The 18,130-nt window shown below is 33.1% G+C and overlaps 1 protein-coding gene across 1 annotated transcript in view; it reads right to left on the bottom strand.

Moving 5' to 3' along the window:
• LOC140433355 (uncharacterized) overlaps positions 1 to 17,477 on the bottom strand; it is a 20,491-nt gene extending 3,014 nt beyond the window's left edge. The window contains exons 1-2 of the mRNA XM_072521379.1: positions 17,305 to 17,477; positions 15,712 to 15,840 (exon numbers count right to left, since the gene is read on the bottom strand). Coding sequence (XP_072377480.1) covers positions 15,712 to 15,840; positions 17,305 to 17,401 — 226 coding nt within the window. The 5' untranslated portion in view covers positions 17,402 to 17,477. The remainder of the gene's footprint in view (positions 1 to 15,711; positions 15,841 to 17,304) is intronic.
• Positions 17,478 to 18,130: the final 653 nt, after the last annotated feature.

Here is an 18,130-nt window from a genome sequence, read left to right as displayed (position 1 = left end):
ACTTACCAAACTAATTTTTATTTGGTAAGTTAACAAAAATTGTTTTTTCTTTTTAGTTCAACCTTGTAAGTATTTTGTCTTTTTTAGCTCTTGATAATAATTGTAAACACAATTGAAAGCTCGAGAATAAAAAAATAGTTAACTAATAGCCCTATTATTGACTCCAACCCATCCAAAACAGTTATATATATATGTATATATATATATATATATATATATATATATACATAGAAGGTGTAGGATGCCTAATGAGAGCAAGCTATATGTCATATGTTAAAAATTGGAAATTTATATCACAAAGAAATTTAAAGATAGTGATAACACTACATAATTCAGAAATAACAACTATATTAGTCACATATGGCCCTAATGATGACGAACCGTTGAAAGTTAAAGAAGAATATTGGGAAGAGCTCAATGATGCTATAGAAAATGTGAAAGGTAGAATAGTCATTCTAGGCGATATGAATAGCAGAGTTGATAAAAGAGACGATGATAACATAGATATTTTGGGTATGCAGGGAGAAGATACAAGAAAGGATAATGGAAGAAGGATGATAGACTTTTGCATGGAGAATAATTTGATTATCACCCACACATTTTTTGAACACAAGGATATACACAAGTTCACGAGAAAAGTCAGGAGCAGAAATGAAAAATCAATTCTAGATTATGTTCCCATTAATAAAGAATTTAGGAAAGAGGTCACTGATGTCAGAGTTAAAAGAGGTCCGGAAATCTATAGTGACCACTATCTGGTAATGGCAAAGATAAGATTACCCCAAAATCCCTTAAAACTACTAAACAAAGAACGAAAAATAATAAAGTGAACGAGAATTCCAAAACTATAAACTAAATGACCAAAAAGTCGCGGCCATGTTCAAAAGTAAAATAGAAGAAAAACTAGCCAAATTAACTAATGCACATAGTACTGACAACTTACAGGAAACTTGGAAACAATTTAAAGAAACCAACGTGACGACAGCAAAAGAAACGTATGGAATAAACCATGTAAACAGAAATAAGAAGCAAACACGATGGTGAGACGATGAATTAAAAGCCCAAATAAAATATAAAAACAGAAATGGAAAATATACTTAAACAAGAAAACAGAAAATAGTTACGAAGAATATAAACGACAAAGAAAGGTGGTGAAAGAAATGGTACTGAAGAAGAAGAAGAAAGCCTGGGATGAGTTTGGAATGAAGATGGAGGCAGATAGTCGGGGTAACCAAAAATTGTTTTACAAGGCACTAAAGACGCTAAGAAAAGGTAAAGAAACAACGATGAAACAGGTGAAACGTAAAGACGGCACACTGATTATCAGACCAAATGAGATTATGGAAAGATGAAGACAATACTTCAGCGATCTCCTAACACCAAGACAACCGATAGAGGAAACTGTAATGATAGAAGTAGAAGGAGAACATGGACAAGAAAATTATATTCAAATAGAAGACGTCAAAGAAGCAATTAATAATACAAAGAGAGGTAAATCAGCTGGTCATGACAAAATCACTGGTGAAATGTTAAAGACAATGGGACCGAAAGGAGTTGAATTTTTAACAAAAATTATGAACATGGCTTGGAACCGATGTACAGTCCCCGAAGATTGGAGAATTGGCATAATACTATCAATCTTTAAAAAAGCAGACCCAAGTTCATGTGAAAATTATAGAGGAATTAATCCACTGAGTATCGTCTCCAAAATATATGAAAGCATCCTAGAAAAGAAATTAAGACACATCGTTGAACCACATCTGGATGAAGTACAAAGTGGGTTTAGGAAGGGACACAGTACGCAAGACCATATATTTACGTTGAAACAAATAATTGAGAAAGCTAGAATAAAGAACACAGAAATATATATGGCATTTCTAGATATTGAGAAAGCATTTGACAGAGTGTCCCAGGAAGCAGTTTGGAAAAGTCTGCGAAATAGAAATATTGACCATCAACTAACAGGTGCTATCAAAAGTCTGTATCAAAATAACAAGAGTTATGTACATAAGGACAACTTGGAATCAGAGATGTTTGCAATAAACGAGGGTCTAAGACAAGGAGGTGTTATGAGTCCCACACTGTTCATATTGATTATGGACGACATAATTAAGGAAACAAAAGCAAATATACACAAAGTACATATCGGATATAGTAAACTACGACCGGTTGGTATAGCTGAGTGTGCATTCGCAGATGATCTCATGTTATGCGCTTCCAACGAGAGGGACCTCCAGAAAAATATAGATAGATGGAATAATGAGCTGGCAATTAGAAACATGAAGATTAATGTTAAGAAAACCAAGGTAATGCTAATAGCGAAAACTAACCGAAATGTTAACATAGAAACTAACCAACAACTCATAGAACAAGTAGATGCATTCAAATACCTAGGGGTTACAATAGACAGAGAAGGTACCACGCAGAATGAAATAACAGAAAGAATAGTGCTTCAAAAGTGTACCATAATCTTAGTAGAGCATTAATAGGTAAACCTGAAATCAGCAGAAGAGCCAAAATGACAGTTTATAAGACAGTATTCCGACCAATCTTGATATATGGAAGCAAGAGCTGGGTTTTAAGAAAGCAATTAAAAAGCAAGATACAAGCCATTGATATGAAATATCTAAGACGAGTCAAAGGAATAACACGACGAGACAAAATAAGAAATGAAGATGTTAGAGAAGAACTGGGCATAGAATCTGTACTACACGCTATTGAAACACAACAAATAAAATGGTTTGGTCATCTGTGCCGAATCAGCGACTATCGACCCGTTAAGCAAGTCTGGAAGGCTAAAGTGAAAAAGTTTAAAACCAGAGGCAGACCACGGAAAACCTGGGATCACGAAGTAGGACAGATTTTGAAAAGTAGGGGAATGGAATGGTCAGAAGCTCAAAATAAGGCAAAAAACAAGAAAGAATGGATAAAATTAGTGCACAGAATAAAATAAAAAAACATCTGTATTTTCATTGGATTTGAGATGTAATGTATATCTGTAACCTGTATTTGTATTTACCTCACACCTTAGGGTAGAGAGGTGTTCGATTATATATATATATATATATATATATATATATATATATATATATATATATATATATATATACAAATATATATATACATATATATATATATATATATATTTATATATATATATATACATATATATATATATATATATATATATATATATATATATATATACATATATATATATATATATATATATATATATATATATATATATATATATGTAAATACTTTTTTCTTTTTGGGTGTGGTAGTCAATAAAAAATAGAGCTTTGCTAAGGCGTACTATTTATTCTGAATCCAAGCTTTCGGTGGTTTTTTGCCGCCTTTATCAAGGTCTACAAAGAAAATTACTATGTTGTAACAAATTGAATGGTGCCAAAAAGGCTGTAAAAAACTATAAAAAACTTACCCGAATGTAAGATTCGTGGCATAAACAACAACGTTAAATAACATGATAAAACTGAGGTTGCAACTAAACTTAAAAATGTTACTGTTAAAAAACACTTTAAAAATTACTAAAAACGTTAAAAGTTAAAAACAAAATGAAGGACGACATGTTAAAACAGTCGTCGTTGTAGGCTTGATTTCAGTCACATTTCACGAGCAGAAAGAGAAAGTGAGTGGATAATTATTGTTTAAATAGTTTGGAGAAAATACAAAAAACAACTTTGAAAATAACGTCTAACAGAATACTGTTAGTGAATTTTTAGTACTGCCAACTGTATTACCAACTTGAAATTAAGCGGGAAATTAAAAATGTAAATTATAACATAAGCAATCGAAAGAAAATAGTATTTAGTAAATAGGTTTAGAAAAAACAACTCAAAACAAAACAAAACTGAATTAGTAGTTGCAGTTTGATCGCAAATATTCAATTAATAATGAAATTTCAAAAAAAGGAAAGAAACAAAGAAAACTCTGAGATGCAAAATAGCTCAGTCAAAAGTCATATAAAATTGTAAATTTTGCTAAGATTCTGGATCTCAGATCTCTTATTAAGATTGTTATTATCACTCTTGCTGATATGTACCATCTCTAAGAAAGTTCTCTTGAATTTATTTTTCTCTCTGGCTAATATTTTTACATTGTTGAAATCTATCTTATGGTCTAGATCGATAGTATGCTCTGCCAAAGCACAAGTAGGTTTGTTTAATCTACAATCACTCTTATGAGAAATAATACGGCTAGACAGATTCCTTCCAGTTTCACCAATGTACGTGGATGGACATTCAGTACAATGAATGCAATAAACAACATCTGTAGTCTCTAGAGTGGTTAGGGGTTGTTTTATTTTGCTATACAGCTGACGTATGGTTTTGATGTTCTTGTTAGCTATTTTGATATTCTTAAAGTCTTTAAAAATCTTAGTGAGTTCAACGGTTAGTTTCGGAATATATGGAAGGGCATAAAAATACACACTTGTTGGAGCAGAAATATTTTGTGCTGAGGGCACTGATTGTGACATAGTAAGTATGTTGTTTCTATTAACAAAGGGGACATTAAAAATTAATTTATTTATCAGTCTTAGAGGATATGAATTTTCAACAAAAATATTGCGTAAGAGGTTGAGATCATGTTGGAGATAATCCGGATGAGACAACCTTTTGACACGTTCTTTCATCGCTAGGACTAAATTAGTTTTCATCCTCGGGGGATGGTAGGAGTGGTAGCTTATGAATCTATTGCTACATATGGGTTTTCTATACCATTGTGTTTTCACAACATTATCCTCACATCTATGCAAACTCATGTCAAGGAAAGGCAAAGATCCCTCCCGCTCCTCCTCGCATGTGAATTGCAAGTGTGGGTTTTGTTGGTTGAACACATTTAACGTAGAATGTATGGAGTCTGCAGGTAGTGCCAAGATTAAGTCATCCACATATCTCCTGGCACTACCTGCAGACTAGACTGTCGATCTAGACCATAAGATAGATTTCAACAATGTAAAAATATTAGCCAGAGAGAAAAATAAATTCAAGAGAACTTTCTTAGAGATGGTACATATCAGCAAGAGTGATAATAACAATCTTAATAAGAGATCTGAGATCCAGAATCTTAGCAAAATTTACAATTTTATATTGACTTTTGACTGAGCTATTTTGCATCTCAGAGTTTTCTTTGTTTCTTTCCTTTTTTTGAAATTTCATTATTAATTGAATATTTGCGATCAAACTGCAACTACTAATTCAGTTTTGTTTTGTTTTGAGTTGTTTTTTCTAAACCTATTTACTAAATACTATTTTCTTTCGATTGCTTATGTTATAATTTACATTTTTAATTTCCCGCTTAATTTCAAGTTGGTAATACAGTTGGCAGTACTAAAAATTCACTAACAGTATTCTGTTAGACGTTATTTTCAAAGTTGTTTTTTGTATTTTCTCCAAACTATTTAAACAATAATTATCCACTCACTTTCTCTTTCTGCTCGTGAAATGTGACTGAAATCAAGCCTACAACGACGACTGTTTTAACATGTCGTCCTTCATTTTGTTTTTAACTTTTAACGTTTTTAGTAATTTTTAAAGTGTTTTTTAACAGTAACATTTTTAAGTTTAGTTGCAACCTCAGTTTTATCAGGTTATTTAACGTTGTTGTTTATGCCACGAATCTTACATTCGGGTAAGTTTTTTATAGTTTTTTACAGCCTTTTTGGCACCATTCAATTTGTTACAACATAGTAATTTTCTTTGTAGACCTTGATAAAGGTGGCTGGACCGAAAGCTTGGATTCAGAATAAATAGTACGCCTTAGCAAAGCTCTATTTTTTATTGACTACCACACCCAAAAAGAAAAAAGTATTTACATATATTTTTTCCAAACTAGTCAAAAAACTTTGGACTACTTTTTCTATATATATATATATATATATATATATATATATATATATATATATATATATATATATATATATATTATATATAAATATATATATATATATATATATATATATACAATGTTTGTAAATTAAATAATGTTATGATATATTCCACAGCCAGTCGTCATAACTAAATCGGCAAAATTACAGAACTCGTAATATTTATTATACATTGAAATATTTAGTCTGATAAATAAATAAAGTATCCAATATTTACGATTATTAAAATATACTCTAAAAATAATACCAATCAGATTAATTACCCTAAAAGGTTTGATTTATCAAACCTTTTGTACAATAAATGTTCATAATCCGTGTTTATATAAAATAAACAAATAATAGGAAGATAAATCATTAAACATTATAACGTTAATATATTTACGTGGATTGGTTTTGAAAATCAGATACCAATTTTTACCCAAACTATACCCTCCTACTCGTATATTGATTAAAAATGTCACAACGTCTCTCTACAGTTTATAGTCACCTCTAGAAAATTAAATTATTTTACAGTAATATACTTTTCCAGTAATAATCACTTTTTCATCGTCGAAAATTTGCAAAATGTCACCATAAATTAGTTCGACTTTGTACGAAAAGATTATTTATTCGGATTATACTGGGTGATTCTTTGGGAGTTCTTATTAGACGTTTTAGAGAAAATGATGAAAAGGTTGCCAATGTGAGTCCATAATACTAGTGTATAGGAGATAAGTCAATCCTCACAATCTTAAATATTTTTTATTATTGAAGTATTTCTAGGCTACCTAATTCTAGGCGTACAATATATGCTCCATCATCAGCTCACAGTTCATAGGTCTTTGTTTTAACCCAAACTAACAGATAAAAACAACATAAAACAAAAAGTGAACAACTAGTACAAAACAAGAGTTAAAATCAAAACTGTAAGCTTAATTAAGTAAGAGAATTGGTACTCTATACTGTTAAATGAGAACTGTAAAATTAATTCACTGAGAAAATTGACATAATATACAATATATTGAGATATTATTGGCATTGGTTGTAACCAGTCTGATGGAAACTGTACACTATAGAGGCTCTTCTATTTTGCAGTTTGAGTGAATTTTGCAGTTCGCCGCCACCCTCAAGGGACCCATTTACTCAGATATGGAAATATGTAATCTTTATTTTTAACTATGTGACGAAGCCATGCCATATGTGGGTAATAGCACACTCAAAGCAGTCCCTGCATCTCTTTTTAATTTACCAGGTTTATCGACCACGTGACCTAAGTTACCAATGGCAACGTCTTGTGGTCTGTAAGCCCGGCCTATTAGAAAGAGATGCAGAGACTGCTTTTCTTCAGTTTTCTCTATCGCACTGGGGGAACAAACTGGTATTGCGAAAAACAGTTGATTTTGTATTGTACGTCTTTGGTATGGTGGGAGAAATGACCACATAACCTATGCCAATTAATATTTCAATATATTATTGTATAGTATATCAATTTTCTTACTGAATTAATTTTTACAGTTCTCATTTAATTAACAGTATATATAGTACTATCTTACTCGTTGTTTTTAGCTTTTAGTTTTTGTTAAAATAAAGACCTATGTACTGTGGCCTGATGATGGGGCATGTATTATAAGCCTTGAAACTAATAGCCTAGAAATTCTACAACAATAAAAAAACTAATTTAGAATTGTGAGAATTGACTTATCTCCTATACACTAGTTTTCAAGAAACTTTTGAAAAAAATTTTGAAACTGGGGTTTTTGAATATGCTCAATTATTCTAAAATGTTTTATAACATTTATATCTAAAATGTTTTATATTCTAATATAATGCCTTGTATATAATAACGGGTTTCGAAAAAACAGTTTCATTAAAATAAACAATATTAAAAGAAATAGTACTTAATAAAATGTTTGAAATTTTCAAACAAATGGCAGCTGTTATGAGTGCGATGATAAGTTTTGGTAGACCACAACAATGCTAAACCGGGAGGACGATTTACGAATTTGTGATGGAACTCAGAAGGATTGAGATATAAAATAAATACTCTGAAAGAGTTTGCCGACAGACCTGAACTAGATATAGCTCTACAAGAGATACAAGAAACCAAGATAACGGAAAGGGTGAAAATGATCATAAGGCGTTGTCAGGAGGTACGGCCATCTTCGCGAAAAAAAGGAATAAAATATCAGACAATTCCTACACCAGATAGTATGGTCACTAACATAGTACGGATCATGATGGAAAACGAAATACTGAAAATAGTTTCAGCATACGTTGTTAGACTCCATGATTCGATCTTAAATAAACACCTGAACATCATTCTACATTCAAAGGAACCCAATATCATGGGTGACCTAAACGCGAGATCGCTTAACTGGTTTGATCGAACCACCAATCTTAATGGAGGGTTGTTACGTCACTATCTATAACACAACAGTAACTGGACCAATGGAACCAATATGCTTCTATAGAGGAGACATACTTCTTTCCTACTTAGATATAGCAATTCTGTACAAACTGGTTCAACAACATGAAGAACAATTTGTGAACAAAGGATACATATAAAGAAAGGTTCATGGAGATCAGCAATGAGTAAAAGGGACAAATAAAAGGCAAAAGCCGACAAAGAAAATGAACAAACCGGACGAGGAACCGAGATGACAAAAGAATTGCTAACGACATAAATAGGAAAGTCAAAAAAACAACTAAAGGTTCACAGGAACGAAAACTGGGACAATTAAATCTGTACAAAAAAGATTGCGTCTTTTCGGTACTGTTACCACAATCAGAGAGGTGAAAAGCGTCTCGTTGCCACGCGAGTCAACAGTCAAGAGAGAGATTCGCGATATTTTTCGGAACCACTGTAAGATAAAAAGCTATGGAATCGTCCGTTTACGATGAACACAGCTAGATGAGAGAAAAATTGAACAATATGAGTCCAAGAGGATAGGGATAATATCGAAAGCGCAGTTCGGGGTCAGAAGTGAACATTTATGCGAACTGCAGGTACTGAGTCTAGCCGAATACATCACTAAAGGCTTCAATTAGAGGAAGCATACAGAAGACGCCTTTCTCGATGTCAGCAAAGCTTTTGAAAAACAAAATCAAACCAATAAGTACATAAAAAGTGAGTATATCCGTACACTCCTTATGAGTCGCATAAAACTACAAGGTCAAAGGGTGATTAGTTGTCTGTGGTCTTCCAATCTCATTGCACAACGATGCCTTATCCTAGGTGAAGATAGCTAACCTCCACGAGTTTGCACCTAAAAAAACTAAAAGACCCGACAATTTAAAGGGAATCGCTTGTTACCAAATGGAACTATGTTGGAGGCTTGGTGAAATTGACGAAGACCATACACCAATTCTAGAAAGGTAGCGAGAACATGGACTGACGTCATCCCCAATTAAAATACCATCCTTAAAAAAGCACAAAGCTTAAACGAGGTTTATAACGTTGGTCATCAGTCATAACCTATACATTCTTAGAGACCAAAAGTGGAATGGGTTTATAAAAGAACAATGTGGCGTCCCGTATGTCGTAAGATAAGCTAAACACAGACCACATAGTATAAGAGAATATAAAGACCTCATCAGTAGAATTAACGATAAGGGGACCGCAAAGATTACAAAGTCTGAAAAATCCAATATATGTCTCCTAGGAGACCTCCAAATCGTAGTCTCAATGTACTATTGAAAATTTAGATATTAAAATAGGCAATACTAATATAATTTCTGTTTATAGAAGAGGCATCGACAATCTAATTTTAGAAGAAATCTACACTATGATAAACACCGCAGAGACCATAGTACTCGCAGGATACTTCAATTTGCATCACACAGTATGAAGGAGAACAACTACTGAGGTACTTCTTCTTCTTCTTCAGTGCCTTATCCGGTCCGGATGTTGGCGATCATCAAGGCTATCATGGTTTTGTTGACTGCTCTGCGAAACAGCTCCGCTGAGGTCATCCCAAACCATTGTCGGAGATTTTTCAACCACGAGATACGACGGCGTCCCGGTCCTCTTCTGCCAAATACTTTACCCTGCATAACAAGTTGAAGAATTCGATATTTTTCTTCGTTCCGCATCACGTGGCCGAGGTACTCAAGCTTGCGTTGTCTAATTAAATTAAGCACTTCTTTTTCTTTTGTCATGCGCTGTAGGACCTCAACGTTGGTGACATGGTCCACATAAGATATTTTTAGTATCCTTCTGTATATCCACATCTCGAAGGCTTCGATTCGTTTTTCAGTGGCTTGCGTCAGTGTCCAGGCTTCAACTCCATACAGTAACACTGGAAGAACGTAGCACCTCACTATTCGCATCTTGGTTCCCAAACTGAGATCACTGCAGCACAGCAAGGATCTCAACTTAATAAATGTAGACCGTGCCATTTCAATTCTGGATCTAATCTCTTGAGCGTAGTCCCATTGTACGTTGAGGGTAGTTCCGAGGTAAGTGAATCTGTCGACTCTCTGGATCTCTTCGCTACCTGCCATTAGTGCCCCGGGATCTAAATTTGTACGGCTGACAACCATGAATTTAGTTTTCTTAATATTAAGGTTCAGTCCGTATGTTAAGCTCACAGTTCGCACTCGGTCTAGTAAGGCCTGCAGATCGTTTAGGCTGGTTGCTAGTAACACAGTGTCATCGGCGTAGCGGATATTATTGATGTATTCACCGTTCACTCGGATTCCCATGTCTAGGTTTGTGAGGGCTTCATTAAAAATCTCCTCAGAGTATATATTGAAAAGAGTCGGCGATAGCACACATCCTTGTCTTACTCCTCGCATGATCTTCACTTGGTCGGTCAGCTGGTCTTCGACCTTGACTTGAGCACGCTGGTTCCAGTATAAATTCATGATGATCCGAATGTCCTTCTCATCCAATCCAACTCTTTGTAGTGCGGTGACCATCTTCTGGTGCTGACAACGGTCAAATGCCTTGGCGTAGTCAATAAAACAAATATAGACATCACAACTGACATCGCGGCATCTCTGAAGTAGGACTTGTAAGGTGAAAAGTGCTTCACGTGTACCCATAGAATTGCGGAATCCGAATTGCATTTCACCGACATTTTCTTCGCATTTCTTGTAAATTCTGGCATGTATGATTTTAAGAAAAATTTTAAGTGCATGACTCATAAGACTGATAGTTCGGAAATCTTCGCACGTTTTCGCAGATCGTTTTTTTTTTTTACTGAGGTACTGCAACTACAAAAACAGGACAATTTTCGCACCAAACAAACATACAAGAATCAGTCCAAATCCAAGACATAACGATTCAACACTCAAACTTTTTATTACCAAAGATGTAATAACAAAAGGTATGAGACACACTGCGAATACAGTTCCGACCATAAACCGATGCAGAAATTATGACTTCAAGAATTAGCCTGCCAGCAATTGAACTAGTAAAAGATGGAATTGAATAAAAGTAAATTGGTCTAATCATAGAAGACAGCGAAACGAAATAGAAATAAAGAGAGAAATCCACAGAAGAAATGAAAATAAAAATAGAAGAAATCGAGAGAAAAATTCAATAAGCCATGGAAAACAACATCCCTAAAGAATACATGAATAACAGAGGACTAATAATTCTGAACGGACTGAAAGAAGTACTAAAAGAAAGAAAGAGAATCAGAAGAGCGCAGCAAAGAACAAAAAGAATAAAAGTCAAGATTTACGAAGACAAATTATCTGAAGAAATATTCGACGAAGAAAATGTTAAAAGCCAAGTAAAGAGTAAAACTAAAGGTGTCGCAAATATTCGACGAAGAAGGAAGTCAGTACGAAACCAAGAAAAAGTGCAATTGCAAGAAAAATGGCAGAAACTCACAGGCAAAATCAAAATATGTCGGATGAACAAACCGCAGGAATAGTTAACAGTATGAGAGAATAAGAACAAGAAATTAATTTTTAGTAGGGGAAGAAGACTATACAAATCCAGCAAAGTAGCAAAAATCAATAGAAATCAGAGAAAGAAAACAGAGCTCCATCTATGGAAGACATCCTCAATATTTCACTTAAGGAAATCCCGAAGAAAATAATTATAAAATAATGAATTACAAACAACTGGAAACATACGAAAGAAACAAGAAAAATCATTAAAAGAAGAAGAACTTGAATTCAAAAGAGGAAGAACTTGTGAACTACAATTAGCAAGAGTGGTAATTGACACGAAAATCCGCTTCAATAGGAACCAAAAAACAGAAATCGTCAGTCTCCGAATTAGATTGCCTCATTAATTAATCAATTCATGTAATACATATTTAACTAATAGAACATTTTAAGTTTCAGCTGATTAAAAGATGTTAAAAATGCAAGAAGGAAAGGAATGTCTCAGGGCAGTATTTTATTGCTCATTTCATACATTGTTGCTTCAGATATACCCACAAATCGAACAACTAATACAGCCATATGCTCGGCAATATTTATACGGCAGGAAAAGAAGACAGAAGAATTGTCGCACCATCAAAAAATTATTTAGAATTTCAATTTCAGATAAAAATCAACGCGGAATGACCTCAAGTTCTCATCTTTACTTAGCCACAAAATCCACCAGTAGTAAAACTTACGATAAAAGGAAACGTTATCTAATTAGAAGATTTTGTCAAGTACCTAAGAGTCCATCTCGATAGAAGACATAACTTTACGAAGAACACCCAAATAATTAAAAAAAAAGATGAGTATTGCAGAAGCATAAACTCAAACTTATATTTTTAGGTACACTCTCCTAAATAAAGCCAAGAGATTTAATTATACCAGGCCCGTGTTAAATGGATATGGCGAAAGAAATGAATGAGGACAAAGATTGCTGAAATTCTTTAACCAGGAAAATTTATTCATGATGAACTCTTTTTTCGATAAAATCCCTCATCGTAAATGGAAATGGATCAGCCACATTGCAGTGTCAAAAATGAAATAGATTTTACCTATCATAACAAACAGAAAAGAAATAATCAAAGACATCGAAGTACTCAACAAATTTTCAATAGGAAGCGACCACAGATTAATCCGAGCTAATATACTGTTAAATATCAAATTGGAAAGAACAAAGATGATACTAAAAACTCGAAAAAAGAAATGGATTCCCCCAGAAAACAACGACCTGTATGAAGATACACTAACCAGACATATACAAGACTTGCAAGACAAAATAGAAGATGTAGATCAAGCAAATGATGGCATAACGAAGGCATTAAAAGAAACGGAAATAGAGTGCTGCCCGACCATTTTGACCCATAAAGAAAAACTAAGACAAAATACCAAAGAGATAATACGTAAAAGAAGACAGCTGACGGAAAAATACGGCTCGAACTACACAACAATCAAGAAATTAAACAGACGTAAGAGAAAACAATACAAGTGAAATAACTAAAATAATTCAAGAAAACAAAAGTTTAACAGTTTTGTGGCGAAATACGAACAACATAGTCAACAAAACTATGTACAAAATAAAAAACAAAATGGAAACATTACTACGGATAGAACAAAAATCCTTGAGGTTGTTGAATCCTTCTATCGCGAAATGTATGAGAACACATACGAAATCAAAATCAGCCCCTGGCCAAAATTACAAACCAGGGATCAGAATTAATGCCAAAAATAACTTCAAACGAAATCAATACGACACTTTTCGAAATGAAAAATAACAAATCCCCTGGAGATGACGGAGTAGTGATCAAGGCGATTAAACCAGGTGGAAATAAAATTATCCAGGCATTGGCCAAGCTTTTCACCAAATGCATCTACCATGGAAGAACTCCTTCTCAATGGAACAACGCAGTCATTATTTTATTACACAAGCAAGGAGACAAAACAGATCTAAAAAACTACCATCCTATTAGTTTGCTTTTACACATATATGTATAAACTTTTCCACAAAACTTATCAAAAAAAGAGACTGGACGCTAAGTTAGACTTCTATTAGCCTAGAGAATTAGCTGGATTTAGATCAGGATACAGCATAACGACCAATTACTAGTGATAAATAAACTGATAGAGAAGTCTGCAGAATACAACAAACCATTAGCACTGATATTCGTGGACTACGAGAAAACATTCGATACCATAAGCCATCAGAAAATGTTAAAAACATTGACAGAATGCTGAATAGACCATCGCTACACTAACATAATCAAATATATCTACCAAAATGCTACAGCTAGCTTAAGACTATCTGAACAAGAAACAAATAAATTCTATATACAGCGAGAAGTATGCCAAGGAGACACCGTCTCTCCAAAGTTATTCACGACGCTTTTAGAACATACTTGTAAGAAGGCACACCTAAACGAGCATGGTATCAACATAAATGGAGAGAAGCTCAGTCATTTGAGATTTGTAGATGGCATCGTCCTTATAGCCGATCGTATGGATGATGCAATAATCATGTTTAAAAAATTATATCACGCTTCCTCGGAGGTCGGACGAAAGATTAATACGAACAACACGCAAATAATGACTAATCTGATGCTAAATTAAAATATTGCTGTTGATGCAAGGGATATTGTGCAGACTGCATTGTATAAGTACAAAGGATATGAAACTCGGTTGGTCAGAGATAACCAGACATATATATAAATTAACTATGTATTTAAATCGGACCTACCCATATGCTTCAAAAGGAAAATCTTTTACCAATGTGTGTTACCTGTACTCACTTATGGAGCGGAAACTCAAGTCGAGCAAAGAAACATGTTGCTCTTTAATTATTAAATTTCTATCCAATGTCATCGACCTAGAGTCACATTAGAATTTAAATTTGGAACAATGTAAAACCATATATTGATGTCACAGCTACAATTTTAGTGTTAGCTTCATTTACAAAACAAGGCACTGAGGATGATCTGATCTAGATCGAAAACGTCACGTTATGCTCCTTTATAAATTTTGACGATACTTTTTAAAAAATTTTAATTATATGTTTAATACCTAAATACAAATGTGAAGTGTTTTACTTCTGTATAAGTTTTTTAAACGATGGTATACAGCCAACTACTGAGATTAATACTACAGCCAACTCCCATTAATTTTTTTATATTTATAAATATTTTTAATCGGTTCTGCTTTTATTTTTTCCTTATAAAAAAAAGAACTTTTTATTACTTTCAATTTAAATTATTTAACCCCGATGTTAAGATCAATTGATACATCTATATGTTCTTTTAAGCCAGTACGTTTTGTTCTCGTTTTAACAATCTTATTCAGCCCCTTTTTAGCTATTATATCAACTTTTTTAACATCTGGCTTAAAATGGGGAATAAATCGTAAGGTCAGTGACCTTATACATAAGGTAATACAAAAATATTAAGAAAACCACTAGAAAACTTTTTTCACATAGTGAAAAACTTCACATAGTGAAAAAAAAAACAATTAAATTAGACGAAAACATGCGGACTGATTACTTGCGACAAATGAATAGGAAGAGTCCAAAGAGAGCTACAATCGCCCGGTCAGGAGTGTAGATATCATGATGATCATTTCCTTTTATTGCGATATTTTGTCGAACTAATTATATGTTTTAATAATATCGAATCTACAAACTAAATAAATCAGACACATCCGTGACTGTGGACATAAAAGAATCAAACACTTTCATACAAATTTGTCGTAAAAGGAGAGCTATAGAAAGTAGTTCTGAAAGTAAAAATGTTTATTAAAGAAAAACATAAAATATTTATATTTAGGAGATATGGTAAGCAATAACTAGTTAATGTAGTACTGCAGGCAGTTAACGAGATTATACAAGTTGAGTTATATCATCAACCTACTACTCCGCTTTACTAAAAAAAAATAGAGAAATGAAACTGTACCTGTTTCTAAATATATAGGTCCTTCTGGTTTTATTGCGTTACGTTCTTTGTGGGATGACAAAACATCTATACCATAACCAACTTGATATACTGGAAGGGGTATAACTGTCGATGATACAGGTACTAAGTCTAAAACATAGTTAATAATATTAAGTTTTTAAAACTAAATATATTAAAAAAGGAAATTTTAATTATTAATATTTTTCTCTTTTCCTAAAGCCATCTGTTATACAACAGTGGTACTACGACTACGTTCATACTACCCTTTCTACAGTTATAGAATCATACACAAGCTCGTACAGATTTAGTGTATGGGGAATGTATGTTTGTGAGATCACTTGGTAGTCTCCAAAAAGCGTTTACTGAATACGATCTAGTACCTCGCCGTGGTACAATTATGGTTGTCTATTTCAGGTTCTACGCCACCTTCATTGTGTGCATGTGTCCCTTGACTGACGCACGTGCTATAAGGATATCAGAATTCTGGAACACTTGACATGATCTTCCATGTGACAATCATGCCCAAAAACTAACTCATCTGTGAGAATTACTTACGGTTACACCTGGATGGTGATGCAATTTCTATCTTATATTCAGCAAGAATATCACTGGTATAAAAAAATATGATTGTAGCAAAAGATTACTAACAAATTCCAGATTGTAAAAATAAAAAGACGCCACACCTGGATTCAAATTGTTTAACCGAAGCTGTGTTACTAAAAGTGCATGACGTTGTTTGACGTGTTGTGGTAGTTGTAAAAAGAATTTAGGAAAGATTTTAGGAAAGCCTAACGTTGGAAAGCGATGAATGTCATGACTGGGCAATCTCAGTGAGTGGTTTACCTGAGGATTACCTGAACAGAGTTCAGGTAATCATAATAATCGCCAACCTTCTAAACAAAACGGCACCTTAAGAAGAAGAACTAGTTATAGAAATTCAAAATAATTGAAATTGATTACGAAACTATTGTATGATGCGTGGACATCGGCAAAATTTGCGCAATAATAATGACAATTCATTAGCAAATATCGCAGTTTCAAACTTGTGAAAGCTAATTGGGATGACTTAAAGGGAGTGAGACAATAAAACATTATTACAATTCATTAATACACCCATTTAATAAATAAAATGTTACACTAAAAACCAGATAAACAAGCTCAAAATCGAACCATTTCGTAAAAAAAATAATGAAACAAAAGTTTCCCCCATGGATACATCTAAAAAATAAAAAAAAATAGAGGAGAATAAAAGGTTTTTCAGAAGTTTATCTTTAACGAACCTAGCAACCGTAAAAAAATGCATACTGAATCAGAAATATTAATGCCATGTGGAAATATGGAAAATATTATTTAATGATATATTCATAATTCTGTACATATTTAAAAAATGTGCCTTCTGCGGATGCTTACATGCATTTATCATGTTTTTTTAGGAAGTAGAACAGTTTTCTATTTTTACTTGTAGAACAATTACAACTACAACAACTGTACTTTTAAAAAATCTCTGCCTGCCTTTAAAGTTCTAACACATGTTTGTTTAAATCGATGAAACAAAACTACATAAATTTAATTCAAGTTGTGACCGTGACCTACCTGCTTCTAATACATTATTTTCATTCATTCGGTACATCGTTGGATGGCATTTCACAAAAACCACATAGAAAACTATACATAAAAATGGCTTTAACATTTTTAAATTCTAAAGATCAACTTCACTTAAAATCTAGCTATTGAAATAAAAGCAAGAATTCTACTAAAAATATTAAAAAGGAATTTGCAAGAACAAGTGGGTGGACCAGACAAGTTTTGAGATTGATCATAAAAAAACTCATTTAATTCAGGATATAAGAACATCTGTTAGTATGTTGTTTAGGTTTAAAAATCTGTGGGGTTATTCAAAATATGTCTAGGACATTTAAAATTTAGAAATATATACAAGGTGTCAAATCATATCTTCTCGGGAGAGAACTTCAAATTATGGCGATTGTTTTTTTTATTTTTGCAGTAAATGAGAAGTTTTAATGGCCTAAAGAAGGACATTAAATGTTTATTTTAAATTTATTTAACATTATTTGTTGAATAATCTATAAATTAAAAAAAATGTTACCACTACTTTACTTGCTTCGAATACTATCTATCTATCGTAATCAGCAAAGAGTATCTACACCTTACTTTTTTAGATTTCTTTATCCTTGTGCCATTTGCATCCATCTCGGTCCCACATGTTGTTTTATGTCATCTGACCACCCAAGTTGTGGTCTTTCTCTTTGACGTTTATGATTCTAAGGTCTCCAATTTATAATTATTATTTTGTGCCATCGGTCATATTTCTGTCTTAGGGTATGCCTAATAAATTTTCATTAAGATTTTGCTACTTGAATAAAATGGATTACATCAATGAAGATAAGCGAAAACAATC

The sequence above is a fragment of the Diabrotica undecimpunctata genome, chromosome 2 (assembly GCF_040954645.1).
Source record: "Diabrotica undecimpunctata isolate CICGRU chromosome 2, icDiaUnde3, whole genome shotgun sequence".
Lineage (NCBI taxonomy): Eukaryota > Metazoa > Arthropoda > Insecta > Coleoptera > Chrysomelidae > Diabrotica > Diabrotica undecimpunctata.
Note: the sequence above shows the minus strand (reverse complement) of the source record. Positions and strands in the feature narration are given on the sequence as shown.